Source organism: Aspergillus sclerotioniger (assembly GCF_003184525.1).
Source record: "Aspergillus sclerotioniger CBS 115572 chromosome Unknown BO94scaffold_5, whole genome shotgun sequence".
NCBI lineage: Eukaryota > Fungi > Ascomycota > Eurotiomycetes > Eurotiales > Aspergillaceae > Aspergillus > Aspergillus sclerotioniger.
The window spans coordinates 186,879-211,587 of record NW_020290995.1 but is presented as its reverse complement, the minus strand read 5'-3'; the positions used below and the strand labels follow the sequence as shown (position 1 = coordinate 211,587).

The 24,709-nt window shown below is 52.8% G+C and overlaps 10 protein-coding genes across 10 annotated transcripts; 8 read left to right on the top strand and 2 right to left on the bottom strand.

Annotated features, from left to right (window-relative positions):
- Positions 1–71: 71 nt before the first annotated feature.
- BO94DRAFT_563475 (uncharacterized protein) lies at positions 72–1,691 on the top strand. Its single transcript, XM_025614362.1, has 4 exons — positions 72–126; positions 175–263; positions 318–1,224; positions 1,312–1,691. The coding sequence occupies exons 2-4, from the start codon at positions 202–204 to the stop codon at positions 1,681–1,683; spliced, it is 1,341 nt and encodes a 446-aa protein (XP_025470684.1). The 5' UTR covers positions 72–126; positions 175–201; the 3' UTR covers positions 1,684–1,691.
- A 606-nt stretch (positions 1,692–2,297) lies between these two features.
- BO94DRAFT_485467 (S53 family peptidase) lies at positions 2,298–4,514 on the top strand. The gene is made up of 3 exons (XM_025608981.1): positions 2,298–2,502; positions 2,562–3,538; positions 3,606–4,514. Exons 1-3 carry the CDS (start codon positions 2,391–2,393, stop codon positions 4,389–4,391), a joined length of 1,875 nt encoding a protein of 624 aa, XP_025470683.1. The 5' UTR covers positions 2,298–2,390; the 3' UTR covers positions 4,392–4,514.
- Positions 4,513–6,387, bottom strand: fhpA (flavohemoprotein). The gene has a single exon (XM_025606844.1). It carries the CDS (start codon positions 6,018–6,020, stop codon positions 4,767–4,769), a length of 1,254 nt encoding a protein of 417 aa, XP_025470682.1. The 5' UTR covers positions 6,021–6,387; the 3' UTR covers positions 4,513–4,766.
- Positions 6,388–7,704: 1,317 nt separating this feature from the next.
- BO94DRAFT_459022 (aquaporin) lies at positions 7,705–8,819 on the top strand (the record flags this gene model as incomplete). Its single annotated transcript, XM_025607821.1, has 3 exons — positions 7,705–8,031; positions 8,079–8,379; positions 8,443–8,819. 3 exons carry the CDS (start codon positions 7,705–7,707, stop codon positions 8,817–8,819), a joined length of 1,005 nt encoding a protein of 334 aa, XP_025470681.1.
- Positions 8,820–9,918: 1,099 nt separating this feature from the next.
- On the top strand, positions 9,919–13,000 carry BO94DRAFT_313232 (uncharacterized protein). Its single transcript, XM_025606841.1, has 3 exons — positions 9,919–10,324; positions 10,404–12,065; positions 12,134–13,000. Exons 1-3 carry the CDS (start codon positions 9,981–9,983, stop codon positions 12,834–12,836), a joined length of 2,709 nt encoding a protein of 902 aa, XP_025470680.1. The 5' UTR covers positions 9,919–9,980; the 3' UTR covers positions 12,837–13,000.
- A 12-nt stretch (positions 13,001–13,012) lies between these two features.
- Positions 13,013–14,907, bottom strand: BO94DRAFT_531908 (uncharacterized protein). The gene has a single exon (XM_025611004.1). The coding sequence runs from the start codon at positions 14,662–14,664 to the stop codon at positions 13,165–13,167; it is 1,500 nt and encodes a 499-aa protein (XP_025470679.1). The 5' UTR covers positions 14,665–14,907; the 3' UTR covers positions 13,013–13,164.
- A 1,551-nt stretch (positions 14,908–16,458) lies between these two features.
- Positions 16,459–18,765, top strand: BO94DRAFT_313489 (ammonium transporter). Its single transcript, XM_025606843.1, has 5 exons — positions 16,459–16,807; positions 16,884–17,098; positions 17,161–17,341; positions 17,388–17,708; positions 17,765–18,765. The coding sequence occupies exons 1-5, from the start codon at positions 16,799–16,801 to the stop codon at positions 18,461–18,463; spliced, it is 1,425 nt and encodes a 474-aa protein (XP_025470678.1). The 5' UTR covers positions 16,459–16,798; the 3' UTR covers positions 18,464–18,765.
- A 175-nt stretch (positions 18,766–18,940) lies between these two features.
- Positions 18,941–19,927, top strand: lea1 (U2 snRNP complex subunit LEA1; the record flags this gene model as incomplete). The annotated part of the gene is made up of 4 exons (XM_025607780.1): positions 18,941–19,019; positions 19,110–19,150; positions 19,219–19,479; positions 19,547–19,927. The coding sequence occupies 4 exons, from the start codon at positions 18,941–18,943 to the stop codon at positions 19,925–19,927; spliced, it is 762 nt and encodes a 253-aa protein (XP_025470677.1).
- A 654-nt stretch (positions 19,928–20,581) lies between these two features.
- Positions 20,582–21,914, top strand: BO94DRAFT_612525 (uncharacterized protein; the record flags this gene model as incomplete). Its single annotated transcript, XM_025616680.1, has 3 exons — positions 20,582–20,952; positions 20,976–21,112; positions 21,221–21,914. 3 exons carry the CDS (start codon positions 20,582–20,584, stop codon positions 21,463–21,465), a joined length of 753 nt encoding a protein of 250 aa, XP_025470676.1. The 3' UTR covers positions 21,466–21,914.
- Positions 21,915–21,950: 36 nt separating this feature from the next.
- BO94DRAFT_313241 (uncharacterized protein) lies at positions 21,951–23,775 on the top strand. Its single transcript, XM_025606842.1, has 3 exons — positions 21,951–22,556; positions 22,615–22,780; positions 22,840–23,775. The coding sequence occupies exons 1-3, from the start codon at positions 22,086–22,088 to the stop codon at positions 23,499–23,501; spliced, it is 1,299 nt and encodes a 432-aa protein (XP_025470675.1). The 5' UTR covers positions 21,951–22,085; the 3' UTR covers positions 23,502–23,775.
- Positions 23,776–24,709: the final 934 nt, after the last annotated feature.

Below are 24,709 nucleotides of genomic sequence, written 5' to 3'. Positions count from 1 at the left end.
AACCAAGCACAGTTAGTTCATACAAGGGATCTCAGCCTGTGTGGCTCATTTCATGAGGCGCACTCTGATAACAGCTGTTCTTTCCATGATCCCTCGAATTTCGGGAACGAGTACCCTGGATCGGAGGTTGATATATCCACATCTGATTGATGATTACCCTGCTTATCTCAATAGTTCAATGCATTTAAATCCTTTTTGGAAATGGTGAATAACCTGCATCTCGTGGTCTCAGGGATCCCCCAAAACCAGCTTCGGACCCTCAAGTACGGGGCTTTATCTCTGATGCATTATGCCGACTCGACACTAATATGCTATAGGTGGGATTTAGGGACGTGTCTCCCCGGCCAACTCGCTCACAGGATCAATTCCATTTTTAAGCACCAGAATCAAATTACCTCAATCTCTCTTATCACAGATAGCGACTGCAAGGTGAACAAACACAGGTCGTGCAGTATAAATCTCGTTCAGCTTTCGAAGCTCCGATCTCTATCCTGGAAAGGACTAAAACGATATGATGATTTCGAATCAGTTCGAGGGTTTATCGCAGCTCACGGCGCTCGGTTGAGGACGTTACATCTCGATCTTATCGGCTGGGACAGTGCTAGACTGGCCTGGACTCGAGGCTTTCGGCAAAAGTCTCCCCCAGATACGGGGTTGCCAGAGAACTTCTTTGCGCAATGTGTGTTGGGTCTTCGGCATGAAGAGCTACGTACCCCTCTACCAGCTCTTCAGCGATTATGTCTCTCCCAAGTATCCTTCAGCCCCATGGAGATAGAATTGGTCGATGCTTTAAACGTGGGGAAACTCCAGGCCTTGCAACTTACCAACTGCCCCGGAACATTTCGCTTTCTTCGGCAGATTGTCCGTGCAGGCGTGCCTCTAAAGCTGAAACTGCTCGAATTGACATTCAACCCGGAAAAGCTAAATCAGATCACCGACGAGACACAGGACAACATCGCCGGAACGGTGAAAACCTTCCTTGAAGCTTTCTCCGGTTTAACAGACCTCTATCTAATGCTCCCATCAATCGTGTGGGACTCCATCCGTGGGAGTATAACGCATCACAGCGCCACACTCAGGCGTCTTATCACGCACAGTCTCGAGAGAACCGAATATGGAGGTTACGAAGACGGAGAACTGTTTTCGTCGACCTATGATCATCCCAGTCCGGCTCAAACCCCAGGTTTGGAATTCTTCGGAGCCTCGATATCGCTCGAGCATTTAGTATGAGGCCCCCCCTTGCCACTCCTCGATATCTCCGATGTCAACATGGCACTCCGCCCAAGGCTTACTTTCTTTTCTCCGAGACAGGCCGGTTACGTGGGATTTGACAGTGTCAGACAAAGTCCAAATCTGAAGATAATTCACCTCAGAGCAAGCGGTCCCATGATAAGCGAACAAGGAACCTCCCAGCCACCTTCATCTGCAGATGGCGGTTTGTATAAAGTGGCCCAATGGGCTTTCGGGCCGGAAGGGCTTTTGGGTCTGAAGGTTTTGGCCTATGGTGACTTCTCTTACGACGGATATTATAACAGATATAATATTCTTCTGTGTAGAGATGGCGATAGTTATACGGAATTAACTGTCTCTAATGTGAGGTATTGGGATCTGGTCCGGGAGAAAATGGACGTGTTGGGTGCTTGCGCTTTTGATGAGTTGATTATTGGGAGGGGATTACCTTGAGGATTGTTAGCGTCAGTACAAATGTATGGAGAAAACCAGTTGATGGCATCCTTGGGTATCGGTCGCTGAGCTGGATTCGGATGGGGATCTACAAACGGCAGAAACCCCAGACTCCAAACAAGAACCAGTGGAACCTGGATTGTCATTGGGCCTAAATATAGTGCAGAATACATTGTGTGCCTGTGACCTGCCTCTTTCAGGTGGCTAGCTGGTGACTATTCCTCTGCTAGCCGTGCCAAGGTCTGGAGACAAGCACAAATGTCCCGAAGAAGGATTGCGGGTGGAGCCGGTCGGGCTGGGCGGTTCCTGAGGTTACTCCGAGGGAGGAGGCCCGACCTCCCGCCCAGCCAATGAAAGCCGCTCCGGCCCTGGCCCAGCCTTGGCGGGGATGACGAGCAGCCAAACAAGACGGTGAGCAGCCTTCTGCAACTGGCGGAATGCGGGGCCATCCCTGTCGATCAGCCGGACTGAAGGGCCTTGGTGGTATCACCCCTCTCCTCGGCAGGTCGGCTGCACACCCTTTCCAACCCCCGATGGGGTAACGGCATGCACATCGCAGTCTTGTCGCCTGCTGCCGAAGGAGTAATGATGCGCTGCCGCTCTTGTGCAATGTCCCACAACAACAAACAATAAATACTTCCACTGGCCCTCCTTCGTCCCATCCCCTTCGTTTGTTTTCTCTCCCGTCCCTTCGGCGCCTTTCCACCATGTTGTCCTCCCTCCTTCACCAGGGAGCAGCCGTATCCCTCGCCATTCTGTCGCTTCTCCCTTCTTCCGCCGTTGCAGAAGTATTCGAGAAGCTGTCCGCTGTCCCCAATGGTAAGTTACGCGCCAATTGTCCCACTATGAAGTCACACTAACCCCATGGACGCGCCCAGGCTGGAGATACGCCAACACCCCGGAGGGCAACGAGCCCATTCGCCTGCAAATCGCCCTCCAGCAGCACGATGTCGCCGGATTCGAACAAGCCGTGATGGACATGTCCACTCCGGGTCACGTCGACTACGGAAAACATTTCCGCACCCATGACGAGATGAAACGCATGCTGCTCCCCAGCGACACGGCTGTTGATTCCGTCCGCGACTGGCTCGAGTCCTCCGGTATCGACAACATCCAGGTGGACGCCGATTGGATCAAATTCCATACCACTGTCGACCAGGCCAATTCCCTGCTGCACGCCGACTTCAAGTGGTACATCAGCGACGCCGGACACCACCGTCGCCTACGCACCCTTCAGTACTCCATCCCCGACGCCCTGGTCTCCCACATCAACATGATCCAGCCAACCACTCGTTTCGGCCAGATGAAGCCCAACCGCGCCACCATGCGCAGCAAGCCAAAGCAATTCGACGAGCTCTTCCTCACCGCCGCCACGCGTGCCCAGAACACCTCCCACTGTGACTCCATCATCACGCCGCAGTGTCTGAAGGAGCTGTACAACATCGGCGACTACCAGGCCGACGCTGACTCCGGAAGCAAGGTCTCCTTCACCAGCTTCCTCGAGGAATACGCCCGTTATGCCGATCTCACCCAGTTCGAGCAGCACCTCGCCCCTTACGCCATCGGTCAGAACTTCACCGTCGTTCAATTCAACGGCGGTCTCAACGACCAATCCGCCAGCAGCGACAGTGGCGAAGCCAACCTCGACCTCCAATACATCCTGGGCGTGAGCTCTCCGCTCCCAATCACCGAGTACAGCACCGGTGGTCGAGGCCAATTGATCCCGGACCTGAGCTCCCCCGACCCGAACGACAATAGCAACGAGCCCTACCTAGAATTCCTCCAAAACGTACTCAAGCTCGACAATGACGATCTCCCACAAGTGATCTCTACTTCCTACGGTGAAGACGAACAGGTACACCCCTCCCCCCCATCCCCCCATTCACACCCACCCAACCGCCCACTAATATCATCGCCCCCAGACCATTCCCGAAACCTACGCCCGCACCGTCTGCAACCTCTACGCCCAACTGGGCAGCCGAGGCATCTCCGTACTCGTCTCCTCCGGCGACTCCGGCGTCGGCGCCGCCTGCATGACCAACGACGGGACCAACCGCACGCACTTCCCACCTCAATTCCCGGCCTCCTGCCCCTGGGTAACCTCCGTCGGCGCAACGAGCAAAACCACCCCCGAAGAAGCCGTCTATTTCTCCTCCGGCGGCTTCTCCGACTACTGGGCCCGCCCCTCCTACCAAGACACCGCCGTAGAAACGTACCTCAACTCCATCGGCTCCAAATTCTCCGGCCTCTTCAACGCCTCCGGCCGCGCCTTCCCCGACGTCGCCGCCCAAGGCATGAACTACGCTGTCTACGACAAGGGCGTTCTCGGCCAATTCGACGGAACCTCTTGTTCGGCACCGACCTTCAGCGGCATCGTCGGACTACTCAACGACGCAAGATTACGAGCCGGACAACCCGTTCTCGGATTCCTAAACCCGTTTTTGTACGGTGTTGGCCAGGACGCGTTGAATGATATTGTCTCCGGAGGGAGTTTAGGTTGTGATGGACGGAATCGGTTCGGGGGAACGCCTAATGGAAGTCCTGTTGTGCCGTGGGCGAGCTGGAATGCGACCCCTGGGTGGGATCCTGTGACGGGGTTGGGGACGCCGGATTTTGAGAAGTTGAAGGGGGTGGCGTTGGAGGTTGATGTGGAGATTGACGTGGATGTCGATGGGAGTGGTGGGAATGGGAATGAGGGCTCGGAGTGATTTTTTTCTTGTGAATATTTGATTTGATGTGGATACTACTATCATGATCCTGTCTTTATTTATTTTGAGGTTGAGAAGATACCACCTAATTTTCGTGAATATGAATGGATGTGCATTGATTGCATTTGTGGAAAAAATTTTCTACTTTTTGTTTATTTATTTTGATTTTGATTGTTTATTTCTCACGGAATGAGAGGTATTGTGGAATGAAGTAAGTGTATTGAGTGGAGGTGGGTATTATATATATCAAAAACACAAAAGTGTATATTAACATCCATCGGGTGGATGGAAAGGCCAATCAACGATGCAGTCGTAACCCGTAAAGAAAAACTAGTCTATCTGTATCGGTAGCAGATATATGAAATGTCTATGAAATCAAGCGGGAATGCCACCGGTGCCGAATAGCTCCATCTTGATGCGGTCGGCGGCTACACCCTCGGCGGCCAACTTGCCCCTCACATCCAGCATGAACGACTCGGGACCGCACACATAGTACTGCGTCGTCGCGTCGTCCAGGAACAGAGCGGTCTTGGCGTCCAGCTTGCCGAGGTCCAGGCGGCCGGCGAAGTCGTAGTCCGTGCCCTGCTTGTCCTCGGCATCCGGGTGGCTGGTGAAGAAGAAGGCCTGAAGGTTAGGCACCTTGGAGACCAGCTCGCGGATCTGGGGCTTGAAGGCGCGCGCGCCCGAGGTGCGGGCACCGTGCACGAAGGAGATCTTGCGCTGTGTCACCGCCTCGGTCTCAAGAACGGTGTTCAGGATGGAGGTGAGCGGGGTCAGACCCACACCCGCTGCCAAGAGAACGATGGGGCTGGAGCTCTGCTTCTCCGCATCCGAGAGGAAGAAGTCACCGTAAGGGTGGGACACCTTGATAACGTCGCCCTCCTTCTTCAGGTCGTGCAGGATGTTCGACACGAGGCCGGGGTGAGCCTCGGCACCAGGTTCGGTGGCATTGAGACCGGCCTCCTTCTTCACCGAGATACGATAGTACTCAGGGCGGGGCTTGTCGCTCAGAGAGTATTGTCTGACCTGGGGGTGGTTGAGCTGGGGAACGAAGAGCTGCACCGAAATGTACTGTCCGGGACGGAAGGAGGGGAGAGGCTTTCCGTCAACGGGCTCCAGGTAGAAGGAGGTGATCTCCGAGGACTCGGGGACCTTCTTGGCAATGCGGAATTCACGGAACTCAGTCCATCCCTCGCTTTCCTTGTAAAGGGCGGCTTCGCGACCAATCATGATATCGGCGAGCTGGAAGTACGCGGCGGCCCAAGCGTCCTTGATGGCGGGGGTGAAGGCGTCGCCTAGGACCTCGCCCATGGCTTCGAGCAAGAACTTGCCCACGATGTTGTAGTGCTCGGGCTGGATGTAGAGGGAGGCATGCTTGTTGCAGATGAGCTCGACGGCGGGACCGAGGGCACCAAGGTTGTCAATGTTGGCAGCGTAGGCGAAGACGGCGCCGGCGAGGGCACGGGGTTGGTGGCCATTGGTTTGGTTGGAGGAGTTGAAGATGGCATTCAGCTCGGGGTGTGCGGCCAGCATGTTCTTGTAGAAGATCGATGTGACAGTGTTGCCATGCTCTTTGATAACAGGCACGGTGGCCTTGATGATATCGGTTTGCTCTTGGGTGAGACCCATGGTGTGTGTATGTGCAATTGAGAATTAGAGTAGGGGTGGCAAAGTCTATGCGAACGAAGAAGGGAAGAATGAGCGATGTGATGATCTTGGTATGTGAGGGAGGTTGAGAGATGCTTCCTGCTCGAGTCAGTTCAACTTGATATTTATATCCCGGTGAGTGATTTTAAGTGGTGTAAGGCCGCTGGGTCGGGTGGACGGCATGCTGTGGCGGGTGAAGTTTTTTCTTGCTCCCACTTTTTTTTGCTGTCTACTACGGTCAAGACGTGATCCACTCAGCATCTCCGCGGAGAAACTGGGGAAGTGCCAGACTCGAGGTCAAATCAGGTTCCAGGTGATGCTAAGGCCGTCGATCGGTGATTGGACTGAGTGGAATTTGAGTGCGAGAGATAATTGAGGCTCCCTCGATTGGTTCCTGCACCTGTCAGTCCTGTATGATAGAGCAGATCGTTTTATCATGACTGCACGTCAGTCACAGCCATCCCCTGAAGCATTTCTCTCGCGCGGCTCTGGCATGTCGATAGCCGTTAGTTAGCTCAAGTATGGGATGATGAGCGAGCTAAGCAAATGACTCGCTGAAATTATTAATTAAGGCTTGTGATCAGCCCACCAAATCCCGGTGCCCGACCGGAACTTTTAGGAGTCCGAACGGACCGAGTCTCGGCCGTGGGGTGATCCAGAGAAGCCTCGAACTGTTCGGAGGCATCGTCCCAGCTCGGCCAGTCATAGATCTGCGGTTAGTCACGGATTGCACGATGCTGATGCTGGCGTTGGAGCACAGGAAAGAGATAGCGAGGGATGAACGGGGGTTGTACAGAGTGCGACAGGAGGAGTTGCGAAGGGAGAAGTGGGGAGACCTGCATCCTCCCGCCATCCCGGCACGTGACTCCATCGGAAAAATGTGTGTCCGCCCGCGCCGTTCGGGTCTGGGCGTCAACGTGACACAAGCCAAGACCCGACCGGTAGACACGTGTTTCCTCTCGATCTCCTCGTGATAATTGAAGGATATCGCGAGATATACTGTCCGCGCCACATTGAATAATATGCATATCGGAGGCGCTTAACAAACGCTGCAATGCTGACTGTATGACAGTTGGGCTCACCCGGAGAGTTGCCCGATTATGTAGGATGCAGCATGTCCAGAATTGCACCTGATTCACTCCCCATCCCAAGGAGGGCACGACTCTATCGGCATTGTAACCTAGGTTCGTCTTCCTAATCAAAGCAACTCGAGTGCAAAATCTTGCTCGATGAACAGTAGTGCTGTTAAAAGTAGCTTCATACAACTGTCGCATACCGGAATATTCTCTTCAGGACCCCTGCTATTGTTTGGTTCGCTCGACGCCACTCGACACCACTGGACAAGGCCCAGAACCCCGGGGTTCCCCAACGTCCCGATCAACCATGGTCACGGGCAAGTCGTCTAGCTCATCCTTTGTGTTTGCTCTCCCAATTCCGGGGTATTTCCTTTCTAGATGGAGTATTCTCGGGACCGTGACAACTCTGTCTAGATGTTTGCCTGCAGAGATGGTCATGACGTTGATTGCAGTTGACTCGCCGGAGCTGCCGTGCCTCTGAGTATAAAAGCAGCCAGAGCACTCCGTTGAACTCTGGATGGAGTCTTACTTTCATTCCAATCATTCTCATCTGTAATAGTTTCTTCCCCTGGCATAGTACTTATCTCAAAATGAAGCCGCAGGAATGGTTCCGCAAACGCAGTGCCAATGGCCAGACGGTCCCCATGTATAACTCCTCGCATAGCCAGCTTCCAATGCTGCATCTCCCTGACACAGTCCGGAACAATTTCATTGCCGTGGTGGGGGAGTTTGTAGGCACTTTTTTGTTCCTCTTCTTTTCCTTCGCTGGAACCCAGGTGTCTAATACCCCGAAACCAGCTGAAGGGGCTGATCCAAATACACAAAACCTGCTGTACTCGGCATTGTGCTTCGGATTCTCCTTGATGGTCAACGTGTGGGCATTCTATCGGGTGACTGGAGGCTTGTTCAACCCTTCGGTATGTCAAGTCATTCCAATGTACGAGTAGGACTAATTGGCTTTCAGGTCACACTGGCTCTGTGTCTGGTCGGCGGGCTGACCCCTCTTCGCGGGGTGCTTGTCTTTGCGGCCCAAATTGTAGCAGGGATTGCATCTGCTGGTGTCGTCAGTGCTTTGTTCCCAGGGGCCTTGAATGTCGGTACTCGTTTGGGTGGTGGTGCATCAATCTCCCAGGGCCTATTCATCGAAGTCTTCCTGACAGCTCAGCTGGTGTTTATTATCATCATGCTGGCCGTTGTGAAGCACAAATCGACGTTCCTGGCTCCAGTGGGAATTGGCTTGGTGTTCTTCGTGACTGAGATGGTTGGTAAGTTGTTCTGATCTAGCTCTGTTGCCTTGAACCCAAATTGACCTGGCTGTCCCATCATAGGCGATTACTATACCGGAGGCTCACTCAACCCTGCCCGATCCCTCGGCCCCGACGTGATCAACCGCAGTTTTCCAGGGTATCACTGGATCTACTGGGTTGGCCCACTGCTCGGGAGCCTTTTGGCGTGCGGCTTTTTCTCATTCCTCAAGATGTTCCAGTACACCACCGTGAACCCAGGTCAGGACTTCAACGAATGGGAAGCAAAAATGGGACCAGGGTCGTGGAACGACTCGACACACCGTCCGTCATATTATTCTGATGCTACTACGGTAGATCGGGCACAGTCACCAACGGCTGGAAGGAGGAACCACACTCCGAGTAGCTCGCAGCCGCAGAATAATGTGCCCAACATCCCTCATGGGGCAGAGCAGGTGTAAGCGGTCAATCATGGAGGTGTTTGGTCTGATGGCAGCGACCGGGGCTAAGGGGCTAGGATCATAGGACTGGCAGGATTATGCGTTTATGCCATATGCTTGTGGTGTATTTCTTTTGTTTGTCGTACAGCCATGTTAATCCGTAATACTTGTCAAGATGCGGGGAACTGGCGTGGAGGTTGCATCATTTGGCCGGATCGTCAGGGGTAAAGCAAACAGGACAAACGAAATTTTTTGGCGAGCACCGGCATCCGCGCCTCTGTTCTCATTATCCAGTAGTCTCCACACCAGTATACTCCCTTTCTATTCATATGTCTATTTGCTTAGTGGAGCAGTTTTCGATTGCGCCTGAAGCTGGATTGATAATCGCATTATTGCTATGTTCGATCCATCGCTCTGAACCTTCTCATATCATATCTGGGTTGGAAGCGGGCTTACTAGCCTGAAAGCGTCATTCACCATCCAGAATGAACTTGTGAGATCCACTCTCAGAGAGGATTAGCAGCCCATTCTGGTGAAGGTTCTGGTGCTTCTCGGTGCGTTAGGTCGCTCAAATTGCCCCCAATACTCCAGGCTGACCGTTGCGTGTACGCTACCTGCAGGCCTTTACTGAGGTGCTGATCCCAATACAAATATGCGAATGCTCAGCTGGGATAGTGGCAAGTCCTAGCATCTCGCCTCGAGCAAGGAGACGGTAAGCACTAGATAGCCGGCTGTGCAGCGATTGCACCCATCTAGAAGGGGAAATTCAAATGCTGGCGGAGTTTTCGCCCCGTCCAGTCCGTGTTTGGGGGCCGGAGGATCTAGATCATGCTTCTGAGGAAGTAACTGCAATAGCTTAACACTTGATGCGGCTGCCAAATATTTCCTGTAGTAGGCGAACAAAGCATCGGGAATTGCAGCAGGATCTCATCGTCACGCCTCACTGGCTACACACGTTGTTCCTGGCAACTGTGGGCACGGGATATATGGGGCTGGTTGAGGCGGCTGCCCATTGGCCCCCAGAAGATCAAAAATAAGAAAGGCTCTCAATGCTTGACAATACTAGGAAATACTAAAGAAAAGCATCCCCTCAGCTATTTGGTATGCGCCAAGCATACGCCATCAGTCATTCCTTCTTTATGCTCCTATTCTAGTCGCTCTTTAGCTGTCGTCCTTTAGACAATGTCACTCTTTACTACGAAAACCCTACTGGCAGGACTCTGGGCTATTAGTACCATTTCACCGTCTTTAGGCCTTCCTCAGTCTTCCTATCCCAGTTCATCCGTCATTGCGAGCTACTCAAGTCGAGCCTCTTCCGAAAGTCCTCACCCGTGGTCCTCTGAGCCAGACTCAGCATCTACCATTACTACCTCAAGTGTTCCACTGTACTTTCCTTCGTGGACAACGCACCCCTTTAGCTCTACCCAGGATACTTTGACCGAGCCTGCAACATCACATTCACTCATTCACTCCTCCGGTACCACTAAGACTGCACACTCAAGCGCACCCGTAGACTCCCTTCATAGGTCAGTCTCTAATCGACCACCTTACACCTTGTGATGCTATCCAATGGCATGTTTAATTGGCTAAGTTAAACGACAACAGTGTATTTGGATCGTCTGCCAGTATATTTACTCCTTCCATTGCCCACACGACGTTGCCAAGCTCTTCTGCCGGACTTTTCGCCCAGCATTACACTACCTCGCCCACCCCATCACACTCTCATCTTTCTACAGAAACTTCCACTAGTCCTTCTACTAGCTTGTTCACTTCTTCTCTGTCTGACTCTTCCACTGAAGCTCGAACAAGCTCATCTAAGAGCTCAATCCATATCATTTCTAATTATTCCAGAAGCTCAGGCCATGTTCCCTCTGAGTCTTCAACGCCAGTCAGCTCAGTGACTACGTCGAAACATACACAAACTTACACGTCCACATCTCCCCTGTCTTCGTCAAAAGCTCCAACGAGTTCGTCGACATCGACTCAGCTCGAGTCTTCCACGAGCTCATCGACTCACGTCCAGTCTCAGTCTTCCACGATACCAACGCCGCTTGTTTCCAAGTCAGCCACCAGCTCTACGACCAAGACACACACATATCATACTCGTTCTGAAAGTAGCTCTTCAAGCACTACCTCCCCTTCTACATCTACCCAGTCGAGTTCCAGTTCAGACACCACTACAACAGCCCAATCTAGTCGAACCGATAACATCACGTCCGCCCCCACCACGACAGGGACCCCGACAACGACAAGCGCCAGTACCACGACTTCTTCCTCGCTCGATGTCTATTCCTTGATAAAGCATCTCTACAAACTAGTGAAGGAATCATATCCGGTGGTCAAGAAATGGATGAAGGACAAGGACTCGGTGAAGGCATCCGATGTGGCTAATATTGTGAAGCGTGTGATTCCTGTAGCTGATGACATACTTGACTCACTCAACGCTCCAAGTGTCCTGGAGTCTAGCTCGGGTGGGGGCTCGGATGGCTGCAGCAGTGGTGGAGGCCTCCTGGGAGATGTTGTCGGGATTGTGAGCTGCATCGCCAGTACTGCAGATGACATGGTGACCGTCCTTGACAAGGTTCCTTCGTCGGGTGACGACGATTCCTCATACATTTCCAGTGTATCCTCTTTTTTCGAGGCTTTTCAGACTGAGGGAAGCTCCTTGAGTGCTGTAGGAATCACAGCAACTGGCTCTGCTGCGACTAATACAGGCTCGACAACCACCACCACATTGGACACGGCTTCTAAGTCTTCCAAGGCTGACTCGTCCGCCACTTCAACCTCCCAGTCTAGCTCTGCCGTGTCTACTTCCTCTAGCAAAAGTCACTCGTCCAGCACATCTACCTTGTCCACGAGTCCATCCTCGACAAGCACGTCCGAGTCCTCGTCAATCCCAAGAACCTCAACCGATTTGGCGTCTTCAAAGCCAGTATCATCCACTGCAGCGATCAAGTCTGAGACTTTGTCTTCGTCCTCCACAGAGTCGACTTCTAGCTCAACTTCCAGGTCGCTCTCTGCATCCTCCTCCCACATCAGCAATCTCAGCACCTCTATGACGAACACAACATACACCAGGACAGAGAGCAATTCTTCCACGGCAACCGAGACAACCTCAACCATCATCGTCCACACCCTCAGCGGAGCAACCAGCACGACGCACCACCCATCCACAATCACCGCCTCCCCATCGCGAAACCAAACAGCCACCACCCTAATCACCTCCTACACTACCGCCAGCGCCTCCAAACCCCTATGCTACAACTAGTACGTGACCCTCTCCCCTTCTCACCCCCTCCATACCCACCCCTAACCCCCTTCCCCCTTCCCTCTAGCGCCGACCCCGACAACAACGCCGGCGACTACTGCATATGCACCCAAGACGGCCACACAACGACCATGCCCGTCATCACCACTTCCAACAGTGTCTGCGACTACACCACCCTCCCACCTCCGATCACCACCAGCACCTCCACCAAACCCACCACCAAAAAACCCACCACCCACGCCCCCTTCACAACCTCCTACATCGACGGCGACGTCATCGTCTGCGCCAGCTCCACCCTCAGCTACTTCCAATACTCAACCACAACCTACACCTACACCAAATGCGCCGGCTCCACCACAGCCATCAAAACCGGCACCCACACCACCACAACCACCGCCGCAACTGCATCCCCCACCGCCCAACTCGTCATCTCCTACCTCACCAACTTCTACAGCTACTGGGCGTTCTTCACACCCGACATAGGCTCGGACTTCAACGTCTGCGATGGCTCCATCGGCGAGATCGAAGCCAGCGGATCCATTAAGGTCGCGGATCCGCCGTATCCGGATGGTACGAAGAAGTTGGATTTCAAGGTCCATGGGATGAAGGATTGTGTGTATGAGGGGACGGAGAAGAAGCCGGGGACGTTCACCTGTCCCGATCTGGGGAAGACGGTTCAGTGTGTGGAGTATCCGGTTAATAAGGTGTTGGATTGTTATGAGACCGTGACGGTGGATATGTATAACCCTAAGGTTTGGTGTCGGTGGTGATTTGTGGAGGGATTGTTTTTTGGATGGGGTTGGGGTGGGAGAAAGGAGGATTTATAGGATATAAATAGTATTGTATTTCTAGGAGTCTAGGTTTTGTTGTTCCATCGTTAGGGTATTGCGAGGGCCCTGGGATGGTATCATTTAGAGTTCGTAGTGTTGGCTTGGACGGAACGTTGGTGAATGATTAGATGTGATATTTATCTAAATAGGAAGCCAGTAATTTGGAGCAAGATAAGAACAAACGCAAAAATCAAATTGGTATCTAGTACAAGGTATATTATAATATTCCGCCCAGTGGTTGTTGTCAACCCAAACCTGAGAGCCGGTGTCACCCAACTTGGTAGTCTAGCAAGGCCTTCTCCCAGACCCCGGAGGTGGCATCCACGCGTCCATTGTGCAGGCTCATGCCTGATCGGCGGTACCATAGCCCGATCTTGTTGTCATCCGGAAGGATGTTCACGTGGATGGAGTCGATACGTCGGGATTCGGGCACAAGGTCTCCCGGCATGAGTTCCTTCGATTCGATCTCGATGATCCTTTCTAGAACGAGCACGGCTCCGGGTGTCGTCCAGAGACCTTCTTGTCTTTGACAGCTGCGTAGCAACTGTAACGATTCCCGGCGGATGTACCAGTCTCGGCACTTGAAGGCGCAGAAGAAAAGGGGAGGGATGATGCCCATTCCGATAGAGAAACTCGGCATGACTGATTGATCAGGTGTGGCTAACAGGAGAATTTTAGCAAGCGCGACTGCTCTTCCGAAGTTGATGTGAAAGGCGTCAAATCGCGTCTCGCTCCCCCCTAGCCGGTTCTCGGTTGCCGCCATGATGTAGATGATTTCGCTCCACAGCTTGAGTACTGTGAGAACAGTATTATCTCGTAGCAGCAGGGTGCTTCCGCGAGATGTGATTGAGGTGTCGAGTTCGGCGGTCCAATGTTGAAGTTTGTTGAGGATGACCATTCGTTTGGTGTCTAGGACTGTACAGTAACCTGGCGGGGTTACGCCCGAAGGACGAGGGGCTAGAACGAGCCGACCTAGACTGACGAGCAGGTTACCTGCTTTTTCTAAGTTGTCGGTGGGTTCCTCCAGGCTGAGGTCGTTGATTTCCATGTATGGAACGTCAAAGCGGTCATTCTCCGTTTCGATAAATACGTCGTCCGCAAAGGTCGACCATTGTAGTTGCAGACGAGCAAATACCTTCATCAATACCGCACCAGTAGTGGAATACCCGGCTAGGTCGGTGCCTTTCCATTCCTTCAGAAGCTTAAGGCCGCCACGCAAATGACAACAGGCTGAATGGGTGTCCCCTTGGAGGAACATAAACGAGACAAAAAGCACGCAGGTCACTAGAGTAATTTCCATGTTGATACGCGATGGAAGTCCTCCCCCAGCTAGCTGCTGTCGCAGGGAGGAGATGGCTTTGACACATTGCTGGAGAGGAAGGCGGCTGTCCACGGTACCCTGCCCGGTGCTGGTCCGCTCGAAGTTGCAGTGCAGAGCACTTAGTGCGATGGCAGCATGCCTGACTGCCGGCTCAGCCTCTGTGACCTGGTGTACTAGACGCAGCCAGAAATCATCATCGAAGTAACCGGAACATTGGAAAGCAGTACTCCGACGGAAGAAGTCAAGATACCAACGTTCCTGCCGGGTCAGGTCGATCTGATTGGTGTGCAGGATCAGATCCGACGCTAGGGACGGCATGCTCACGGTGGATGATGTGTCGCTAACTGATGACGGTGATGTGGACAAGAGGCGGAGCCGGGAGGCACGGGTTCTTCTGTCGATAGTCTGCTGGTATCCATCGCAGATACGTCCAGTGCTGCTGCACATGAGACAGATGGGCCGGGTCTCATCACATTTCTTATGGCGTATCCTACACGGACCAGGTTAACAAACGGGGTCCTTATACAGTAGCCATCAAGGTGAGTTTGTACCTGCATGTCCGACACCCAGTACGCACCTTGGTGTGACTGACCCGAGTCCGCTTCTTCGGCGCAGTTCCCTGAACACCCATGGTTGATGATTTCATACTGGACCAAGGCCAAGCTTTTGCGGCCTATATATGTGGTCTGGCAATCCAGCCAGCGAGAATCAGGAGACACATGGCCGGGCGTTGGAGAAAAATGGGGGGGACAAGGATGAGGCTGTGTGAGCAAGGCACTAAGGCTTCCTCCTCGCGTTAGTCAGCCCCGGGCGTTGGGGGCCAATCTGCCTGATTGGATGCCTCCGCCAGCGAAAGACGAGTCGTCCTCCTTCGAATCCTCGTTCATCTTCCATCATTCCATCATCTCATCGTTGCCATGCTCCTGCTGTGGGGAGAAAAGAGGGGCGCCCGGCCCTGTAACTCTCCGAGCTTTCCGGGTAAGATGAGATGGTCTCAGCTCAGAGTGGATGCCCTCCACTAGTCCTTTCACTACTACGGAGTACTACCGTCTACTAAACAGTAGTGGGAGTAATCTGGATCTAGGAACCACGAGGCATGTGCATCGGTCGCGGCACTGCCATTTGATGAACTCTCGATCGTCCCAAGGCGCACTCCCTAGGAACCCCGACCGGCACGGAGAGGAGGCCTCCCGGGTACCCAAGCACAGAGCATTCCATATTAATTGCTGCTGACGAACTTCCACTAGTGAGTTTGGCCAATCCTTCCCCTCGTGTTGTGATCCTTCGCCTCCCTCCCCTTGCTGCGGAGCGTAGGTTTCTGCACTCAGGTACGAAGCTCATCGCGTGGACATCGGAATCTAACGCCAATCCGAGTTTCAGATCTACGTTTCGTCGCTTTTTCGCCCCCCGAGTCTCCCGTGATAATCAATTGTGACGATCGTCATCTGCTGGTGGGGAACGATGGCTTTGCAGCCGACCTAGACCCAGCCCTATTGATTCCTATAAGAGAAGATAAGCACACCAGTTGTGGTTCTGCTAAGCCCAACAGAGGCAGTAATCGCTCTATACATAAAAATTCAGGGGAGCTGTGGGTGTTTGGATAGCATCAACAGGGCTGAAATATTTGGTGCGGTTAGATCACCAGGGTTGCAGGCTAACTGGGGACTACCGGATTGTCTCATATCCGGCCCCAATTCTTCATTCTGGTTACTATTTCTGACAGGATGCCCCTATTAATGGCCATGACTAGCGTGTCTAGACTCTAGCGATAGTGCACAGTCGGTATGCAACAGAACGCAGGGGGGCTTGGCTATCCTCCCCATCACCTGATCGTTCAGCCACGAGGTCGTATAACACGAAGCTTCAGCTCCCAGCCAAGATCTTTGAGTTTCTGACGCCATGTCAGCCTAGCGTGTTGATGCGGGCCATGAGAGATCGGACTCCCTAGATATCTACTTTTCGTGCCAGCATTCGAGGGGTGAAAGCATCGACCAGGATGGCTGGTCGGGCTGTTATCTCTCACCAATCACAGCACGGGCTCGCACGATGGGCTGCATCATTTTATCACCACCAGCTCAATCGTCCTGTGCCGCCCTAAACCCCAGGAGGATGTACGATCCGGGGTGGACGATAGAGCCAATCAGTCGTGGATGATGACAGTCATCTTTCTATCTTATCAACATGGACCCCCTTCTTTGTGATCGCCCATCTTGGCATTTGATATCATTCTCCTTGACACCAGCAAATGGCGACCCAAGTTCCAACGGACCAAGAGTCTTGAGCGCGATGAAGCTGACTATTTGTATTCGGGTGGCCTCTTGGCTGAGAGATAATGACTACGGTTCGGAGTAACTAGTCGCAAGCAGCTGGGTATCTAGAATCGATGCCCCATTTCAAAATGGGTCCGGCCAAGACAACCATGCAGTTGAGGTGCAAGGGAGGAGGATAAATTTCAAAGAAGACCAACGTCTTATCGCCGCTCATTGCTTTCGTGGTCTTTAAAGGCCAGCAAATCCCGAGCTGGTCAAGGGATACGCCCAAAAGCAGCACAAACCTATAGCGGCTGTCATCCTGGTTCACCATGGCTGAGGTATGTTTTGAGGTTTTCAAAGCTGTCTGTGAACGTTGTCGAACAATGTTTAACTAACAATGCGATGGAGCGATAGCCAGTCTACAACGCTTCGACGCCGGAGGGCGGGGACCCGACCAAGGTCGATGTGAACGCACAATACGCCGGATATGAGTACAATTACGTTTATATCGTCACATGTACATTCATCGTCTTCTTCATTCTACCTGGTATTGGCATGCTTTACAGCGGTCTAACACGGAGGAAATCTGCGCTGGCGCTGCTCTTCCAGTCCTTCATGGTTCTTGCGGTGTAAGTCTGCAGGGTCGCTGTGATCTATCGAAAATTCGGCGTAATAACTGACTCTGATGTAGATCTACATTCCAGTGGTTATTCTGGGGCTATTCGCTTGCCTACTCCAGAGATGGGGGACCGTTCATTGGTACCCTGAAGAACTTTGGGTTGATGGATGTCCTGGTGGCACCTTCGCCTGGCTCCGCTGTATTGCCAGAAGTCGTCTTCTGTCTATTCCAGCTCCTGTTTTGCGCATGCACTGTGAGTCGCTCCCAACAATGCAAAGGCAATGTACTAACACCGGCAGGTAATGATCGTCGTTGGCGGTGCCTTCGAAAGAGGGGGTATCATACCGTCGTTGATCTTCAGCTTCTTCTGGGCAACCATCGTCTACTGCCCATTGGCCCGGTGGACATGGAGCAGCAACGGATGGTTATACAACTTACCAGCGATTGATTTTGCTGGAGGAGGTCCGGTGCACATCGCTTCCGGCTGTACAGCCTTGGCGTACGCCTTGGTTTTGGGGAAGCGTAGAGACTATGGGGAGCCTTCGCTCCGCAAACCACATAATACCACTCTGGTTTTCCTCGGCACTGTCCTGATTTGGACTGGATGGTTGGGGTTCAATGTACGTTGAGATCTCATCCCGACCTGCTGGTTTCGACTAACCGCCATACGATCAAGGGAGGCTCAAGTCTCAATGCTAGCATGCGCGCCATGGTTGCCGTCTTCAACACAAACACGGCCGGATGTATGGGCATCCTCGGGTGGGTGCTGGTTGACATGATCAAGTATAAGGGAAAGTTCACCATGGTTGGTGCTTGTGAAGGTGCAATTGCTGGCCTTGTCGGGATCACGCCAGCGGCTGGCTGCGTATCTCTGTGGCTCGCGGCGTGTATTGGCTTCATTACCAGCGTTGTATGCGCCTCCCTCCAGAACGTGAACGAGTGGATCCACGTTGATGAGGGCATGGATGTCTTCAAGCTCCATGGCCTCGGTGGTATGGTGGGCGCTTTCCTAACGGGATTATTTGCGAGTGAAAAGATCTCGGCGCTGGATGGAAGCAGCCTGTCCCCTGGAGCCATTGATGGAAATGGCGTCCAGGTTGGAAAGCAGCTGGCGGAGATCTGCGCTATCGCTTCATACTCCTTTGTCGTGTCCTACATTATGCTTCTCATTCTCAGATACATCCCCGGGATGGAATTCCGGGTGAATGACGAGGATGAAATGCTTGGACTCGATCAGACTAAGTTCTTTGATGAGCAGATTGGGGATTGGTCTATGATGGCTCATGGGACAGCTACCCCGACCTTGGTCGGGGTATCAAAGGATTCCTCCGCTTCCGTGACTGAGTGCGGAGAAAGGAAAACTAGCGACGCATAATTTGTATGACCATTATTTGTTCAAGATGAATGTCATTAGAGTTCAGTACACATGCAGAAGGTGCACCTAGAACGGTTCGATAAGTCGATACAGCCTGCCTGAGCGAGTCTTCATGTGATTCCGTTTGATTGTATCGACTCATAGTAGTATTCAGTACCCCGCGAATGCAGTGCAGAGCAAAGGTAGGGTACATAATGCTTGATAACAGCCGCCCTCGTCAGGGGCGTGTCTTGGAGGCGTGGAATATATGCTCACGTGCCATGCTGACTGAGCGGCTCACCGCCCGGGCAAAATCATCGGCGCCCTCGTCGCTGGGGGTATACGCAACAGAGCTCCAGCTTCAATCTCCATCGCCCCCGCTTGTCTCAATTGACGTCTTCTTCTTCAGTCTTTATTATACGCTGTCGCTTCTGTCCCGCTTCATTTATTCATTGCATGATACCCCAATAGAGCCTCCATCGAACCTCCACCGCCACCATGCGATTGACCGTCGAACTGATCCAAAATTCCCTTTCCTACATCAACCCGCTCAAGGATCGCGAGCTAGATCTCCGAGGTGCGTTCCACACACTAGACCTGAAAAGAACAGATACTACACATTTGAGATGAGCTTGATTGATATCGGTTTGTGTTTTGCGTCGTCTAGGGCACAAGATACCCGCCATCGAGAACTTGGGTATCGCCAAGGTGAGTTCTCATCTCACCTCCACCACAACTCCGTTCGTTGCATGGTCTAACCGACCCCTCCAAACCAGGACCAAGATGCCATCGACCTGACAGATAACGATATCACCTCCTTCGGAAACTTCCCCCTATTCCCTCGTCTCCGTACCCTCCTCCTCGCGCGTAATCGAGTCAAGCAAATCCAGCCGACGATAGCCTCCGCCATTCCGAACCTGAGTGCGCTGGTCCTGGCAGCGAATAACATGAGCGAGCTGGCGGATCTGGACCCCCTTCGCAACCTGTCCAGCTTGACGCATTTGGTGTTGATTGAGAACCCCGTCACGAGGAAGGAGGTGAGTTTTCATCCATTCCATTCCACTTTACCTGTGTCTTACGGTCGGACGACTCTAACGACACCAGCACTACCGCTACTACGTTATCTGGCGCATTCCTAGCGTCCGCTTCCTCGACTACCAGAAAGTGAAAGACGCCGAGCGCGAAAAAGCCACCGAGTTGTTCGGAACCGCCGAGGAGCCATCGGCTCTTGCGTCCAAGATCATGGGAATCAAATCTCGCACGTTCGACGTTCCCTCGGGAGGTGCGGACCGGGCGCCCGCCGATAAGGCCGTGCGGGTGCAGTTGACGGATAAGGAGAGGAAGCGAGTGGAGAAGATGATCCGGGAGGCGAAGAGCTTGCAGGAGATTTCGCGACTGGAGAAGGAGTTGAATGAGGGTCGGATACCCGGTGGAGCGTTGGGTTATGCGGAGGATACGGATGATGAGGATAAGATGCAGTCATGAGGAGCTGTCGACTTGTTTCATTATGGGGTTGGTTTGGCTTCGGGGCTACTTTTATATGTTATGTGTCATATTATCTGGTTGTGCTGTTGCTGCTGCTGCTGCTGGTTGTGTTTGAGTAGCAGTGCATGTTCGGTGTTTGGTCGAATAAAATATTTGGATGATCTTTGGTTTGAGATGGCTCCTGCCCTAGGGGCAGATTTAAATCGCTGGAATTGGAACTGCTTTGCAATAAGACTGGGCAATGCAATAAGACGCAGCCACCAATAAATCTCCAAAGGCCAGTTAGTCCCCATACAACTCAGCACTGACAAACAGTTAGAACCGAAATATCGCATAGCAAAATGATATAATCTTGAAATCCATTCAATGGGTTCAATTCACAACCAATGACAATCAGATAAGATAACAGCACGTGCCGCGCGAGCGTCACGAAACGTCATGGCCTGATCTACCTCCCCTCATCTCCCCTCCACATTCACATTCATCCAAAGAGACTCACTCTCTTCTACTCCATACAATCCAACCAACAAGCTACACCCTACAAACCATCTACAATCTACTCAAACCTTCAATTCCCCACCAATTCCTCCACCACGATCCAACCAACCAAACAACCTCCCCTCCGAAATCCCACCACCTACCATCAACAACAACATGCCCTCCCGACCCCTCGCCCCGTGGCTCCCCGCCTTAAAATCCCACCTCACCTCCCCCTCCGCCACCACGTCTTTCACACTGACCACAATCGGGAAGTCATTGCACGGCGGGCACGCGGTCCCGCGCGCCCGCACCGTCGAACTCCGGGGCTTCTTCCCCTCGCTCAGTCTGCACCCGTCAGCAATCAAATCCCTCAAGGAGCAGAATATCGGTCTGAATCCGGATATATATGAGAGTGAGATGATTGCGGTGACTACGGATGTGAGGATGGAGAAGGTGGGGGAGTTGGGGGCTTCGGGTGGGGTGATGGAGGGGATGTTTTGGTTGGGGGAGGTGGGGAGCAGTGGAGGGTTAGGGGGAAGGGGTTTGTTTTGGGGGGTGAGGATGGGAGGGATACTGGGGAGAGGGAGGTTGTGGGGAGGGGGTTGAGGAGGAAGGAGGATGAGGGTGGTAAGGAGGGGGATGGGGAGTGGACGTGGGAGAGGCAGGTGGATATGTATTTTGCGAATCATTCGCCTGCTATGAGAGGTGAGTACGGAGTAGTATCTTTCTTTCTTGCTTGGAGGTCGGGGGGAAGGTTGGGGAGGTTGGGGGGATGATATGGATGGGTGCTAATTTGTGGGTGTGTATGAGTAGGCACGTTCAAGAATCCGCCCCCTGGAACACCACGGTCTCAGGACCCCGGAAAGCCTCAATTGAAGCTTGGACAGAAGGTGGAAGATCTCCGGGATGAAGTTGCGCGAGCGAACTTTCGGGTGCTGGTAATTCGGCCGGAGGAGGTCGAGAGACTGGATTTGCAGGATCCAGCGAATGTGACGCGGACGAGGTGGACGGCAGTGCGCGATGGGGAGGAGTGGGAAGAGGTAGAGTTGTGGCCTTGATCTCGACTCTCGGAGAAAAGAAGGCTGTCACCCGGAGTAGAGGGTTGCTATTTTGGGTGCAACCAATGGCAAAGTGCTTTGATGGGCTTTGTTGGGATGTTGCCGTTGTAGATTAGGATTTCAGGCGGAACCTGTCGAGGTTGAGAATAAAAGGTGATGTCCGTTGCAAGAGAGGGAACAATCCGACGCAAAATCCCCATGTATGACATAAAGAGTCTGGGCCCAAATCCTTTCAGCAGGGTACAAATGCGACCCGGATAATAGCCTGTCTTCCACATTTGTTTGTCCGGTGTCTTTGTTGCCTTGACTTGTTGGAATAGTATCTTTATGTGTCGATGAAGCAGACCTTGATGACAGCCGTTGTGTTCTCTGAAACACACAATAAGCACAAAGGCATCAACCCTTGCAACTCGATCCAGTCAAAGTTAAAGCTGACCCTTGTGCTCCTGCGTGCATCTCGTCAGGACCCGGCCTATAAATTTTCGCAAAGTCATCGCCGGTCACTCTCATCCGAACCAAAAATCTCCAATACATCGGATGATCAGTTTACTAAACTCCCTAATCGGATCAACACCGCGTGGTGAGGATCAAGAACAAACAGGCCCCAAGAAATCGATCCCATGTCGGCACAACGTCCACAGACCAAGCCGGTGTCCCCTGATCTGGACTTGCGACCCATCTGCGTCAATTGCAGGATGGACTTCGCCGACAACTCGGATATATGCATCCACTGTGATGGCACGCAGGTCAAGTCCGAGGACTACGACTCGGACGACGAGCTTGTCGAGATCAAAACAGAGCCGCTGCCTTCAGACGATGAGGCTGCCATTGCTGTGGCCATCATGGAGTCGATCGAAGTACCCGAGTCGATAGCGATACTTGAGTCGGTAGTGATGCCTGGATCGATAGCGATCTCCGAGCCGATGATGCTACCTGAGCCGGTGATGATGATACCTGAGTCGATAGTGATACCTGAGTCGATAGCGACTCCCGACACGATAGAGATTCCCGAGTCGATCGAGATGCATGAGTCCGAGTACAACGCGACTGCAAAGCAGGCTGTGCCTGCCAAAAAAGATCTTAGGCTTGAGGTTGGTCTTGTTATCCATGGAATCAGTGCGCACATCCATCTAACCGATCATCTTGCAGAATGAACCCCAAGCTGCATCCAAAACCGCCCCTCGGGCTTCCGCAAAGGTTTCCAAGGCCAGGGGCAAAGCCAAGAGTCCTGCTGGCTCGTCTAGAAAGCGACAACCGAAGAAGTCAGCGTGTGACGACTGTAGAAGGTCGAAGAAACGGTGTGTGCATCGAGATGGTAAGATTCCTTGCGAGGTCGTTATATCCTATTACTGCTCCGCTCCTAACATTTCACAGTGGAAGAACAAAGGACCCTTCCTCCTCCTTCAACCAGCACTCGCAAACAGACTGCTGGGCCAAAGAAAAAGCCAGGTCCGTCATCCAAAAGGACCAAAACGGACAATGACAATAGCATTGGCGATGATGATGACAATGACGATGCTTCTAAGACGGGCATAAAGATCCGGATCAAGAATGTCCAGGGTGACTCTACTGAGACATCTCCAACCCGTCCGGCCGAGCCAGAGCCGGCCCCGCAGAAGAGAAAAAGGGGGAGGCCGCGCAAGGTCTCACCTATCAAGGCCGGAGCGCCGGCTGCTCCTGCTACGGAGGAACAGGAGGAACAGGAGGAAGAGGAGGAAGAGGAGGAAGAGGAGGAAGAGGAGGAAGCTGTTCCACGGAAGCGAGCGAGACGAGGCACACCGACCGGAGATGACGATCAGGCGAGTCTCCAAGACGCTTCCGTCTCCGTTGCTCTTGCGCTTCCCTCGCTCCTCGAGGATCCGTTGCAAGGTGCAAGTAAATTGGCACCGCACGTGGTATTCAGTCGAAATCTACACGCGAAGCTAGAAGATTGCGAGGGTAAGTGGCAGGCGGCCATGGACGCTCTTCGGGATGCCAAACAGATGCTGGATTCTTGGGTGTGCCAGTGGGAACGGGGGAGAGCCGGTGTAAAATGATACGGAAACACTTCGTTCGTTGGTCTGCTTTGTAAGCTTTGTAATGGCAAGGAGGTGTTGGTCCATCGCCGGTCGCTTGCCAGTGTTTAACATAGTATATATGGTTTGTTTTGTGTTTGTCAATGCCTTCGGATAGTTTAGCGGCGTTAGGGAAGGCAGCCGAGTACAGGCACACCACTTGTACATACGATACCATGGCCTCGTTGAGTTGTATTCCGCCGTCAAACCGCGCAGCTCGAGGGTAAATTCGGGTTGTATGTGTTAGATAGAATCACCCAATCATCTTAGTTCCGGGAGGAATTCCCGGAAAGGATAACAATTGAATTGTATGTACATATTGTCCGACGTCTCCTCGGGCGGATGGTCGTATGGCGTGCATGGCTCCTATGGCAGTTGGCTGGACCGTAGCGAGACGTCGTAATCCGATCTGCAGTGCAAACCCCAGGCGGAGGAATGACCTGATGGTCGAGTCCTCTGTACCATGGAACCCAGGAATCATCGACGAACAAGTCATTCGCGCCCAGGACAGGCTCATGGATTTTCCTGGATCACAGCATAACATGCTGCAGAGCCGGGCCAACCATATTGGATGACTTCTGACCCCCACGGCTCAGCGCGGGCGGATCGGCGTTGCCGCAGCCCAATCCCACCAGGAGAGCAAGGCCGGTCGCCCATCTCATGGTGGTCAAGGGCTCTTCTGTCAGCCAAGGGAAAAATAATCCTGGTCGGTTCCGAGTCCTTTGACTCGCCTGGAGAACCCTGTCTAGCATTTGGCGCAGGCCGTTACGTGTCATGACTCTCTTGGGTAAAGTCGCCGTTAGTGAGATTGAGATGGCTTCGGCCTTGAGCGGCGATGTCATGTTCATTTCTTGCAGTCGTGGCATTGGACCATGCGGAACACAGACCCATCCTGGTGAAATGATTCGATTGATGTGATGGCTGGATGGGCTGGGATATTTGTTCATTGTTGAGTGTTTGGTTTGGTTTGGAGCACGTGTCCGTAGGCAGGCACTACTCCGTACTGTATCGGACTGCCCGTCCTTCGCGGTGAAACTACAGTGGGCGTGTTTGGAATATATGGGGAGAAAGCTTCCAGAATATCCACCACGGGGACCTCATTTCTAAACAGCCTTGTACTGTCAGAGTCTCATCTTCAGGGGTTCCTCCGAGCCCTCCGCAACAATCATCTCATGACAATACCCACGGTT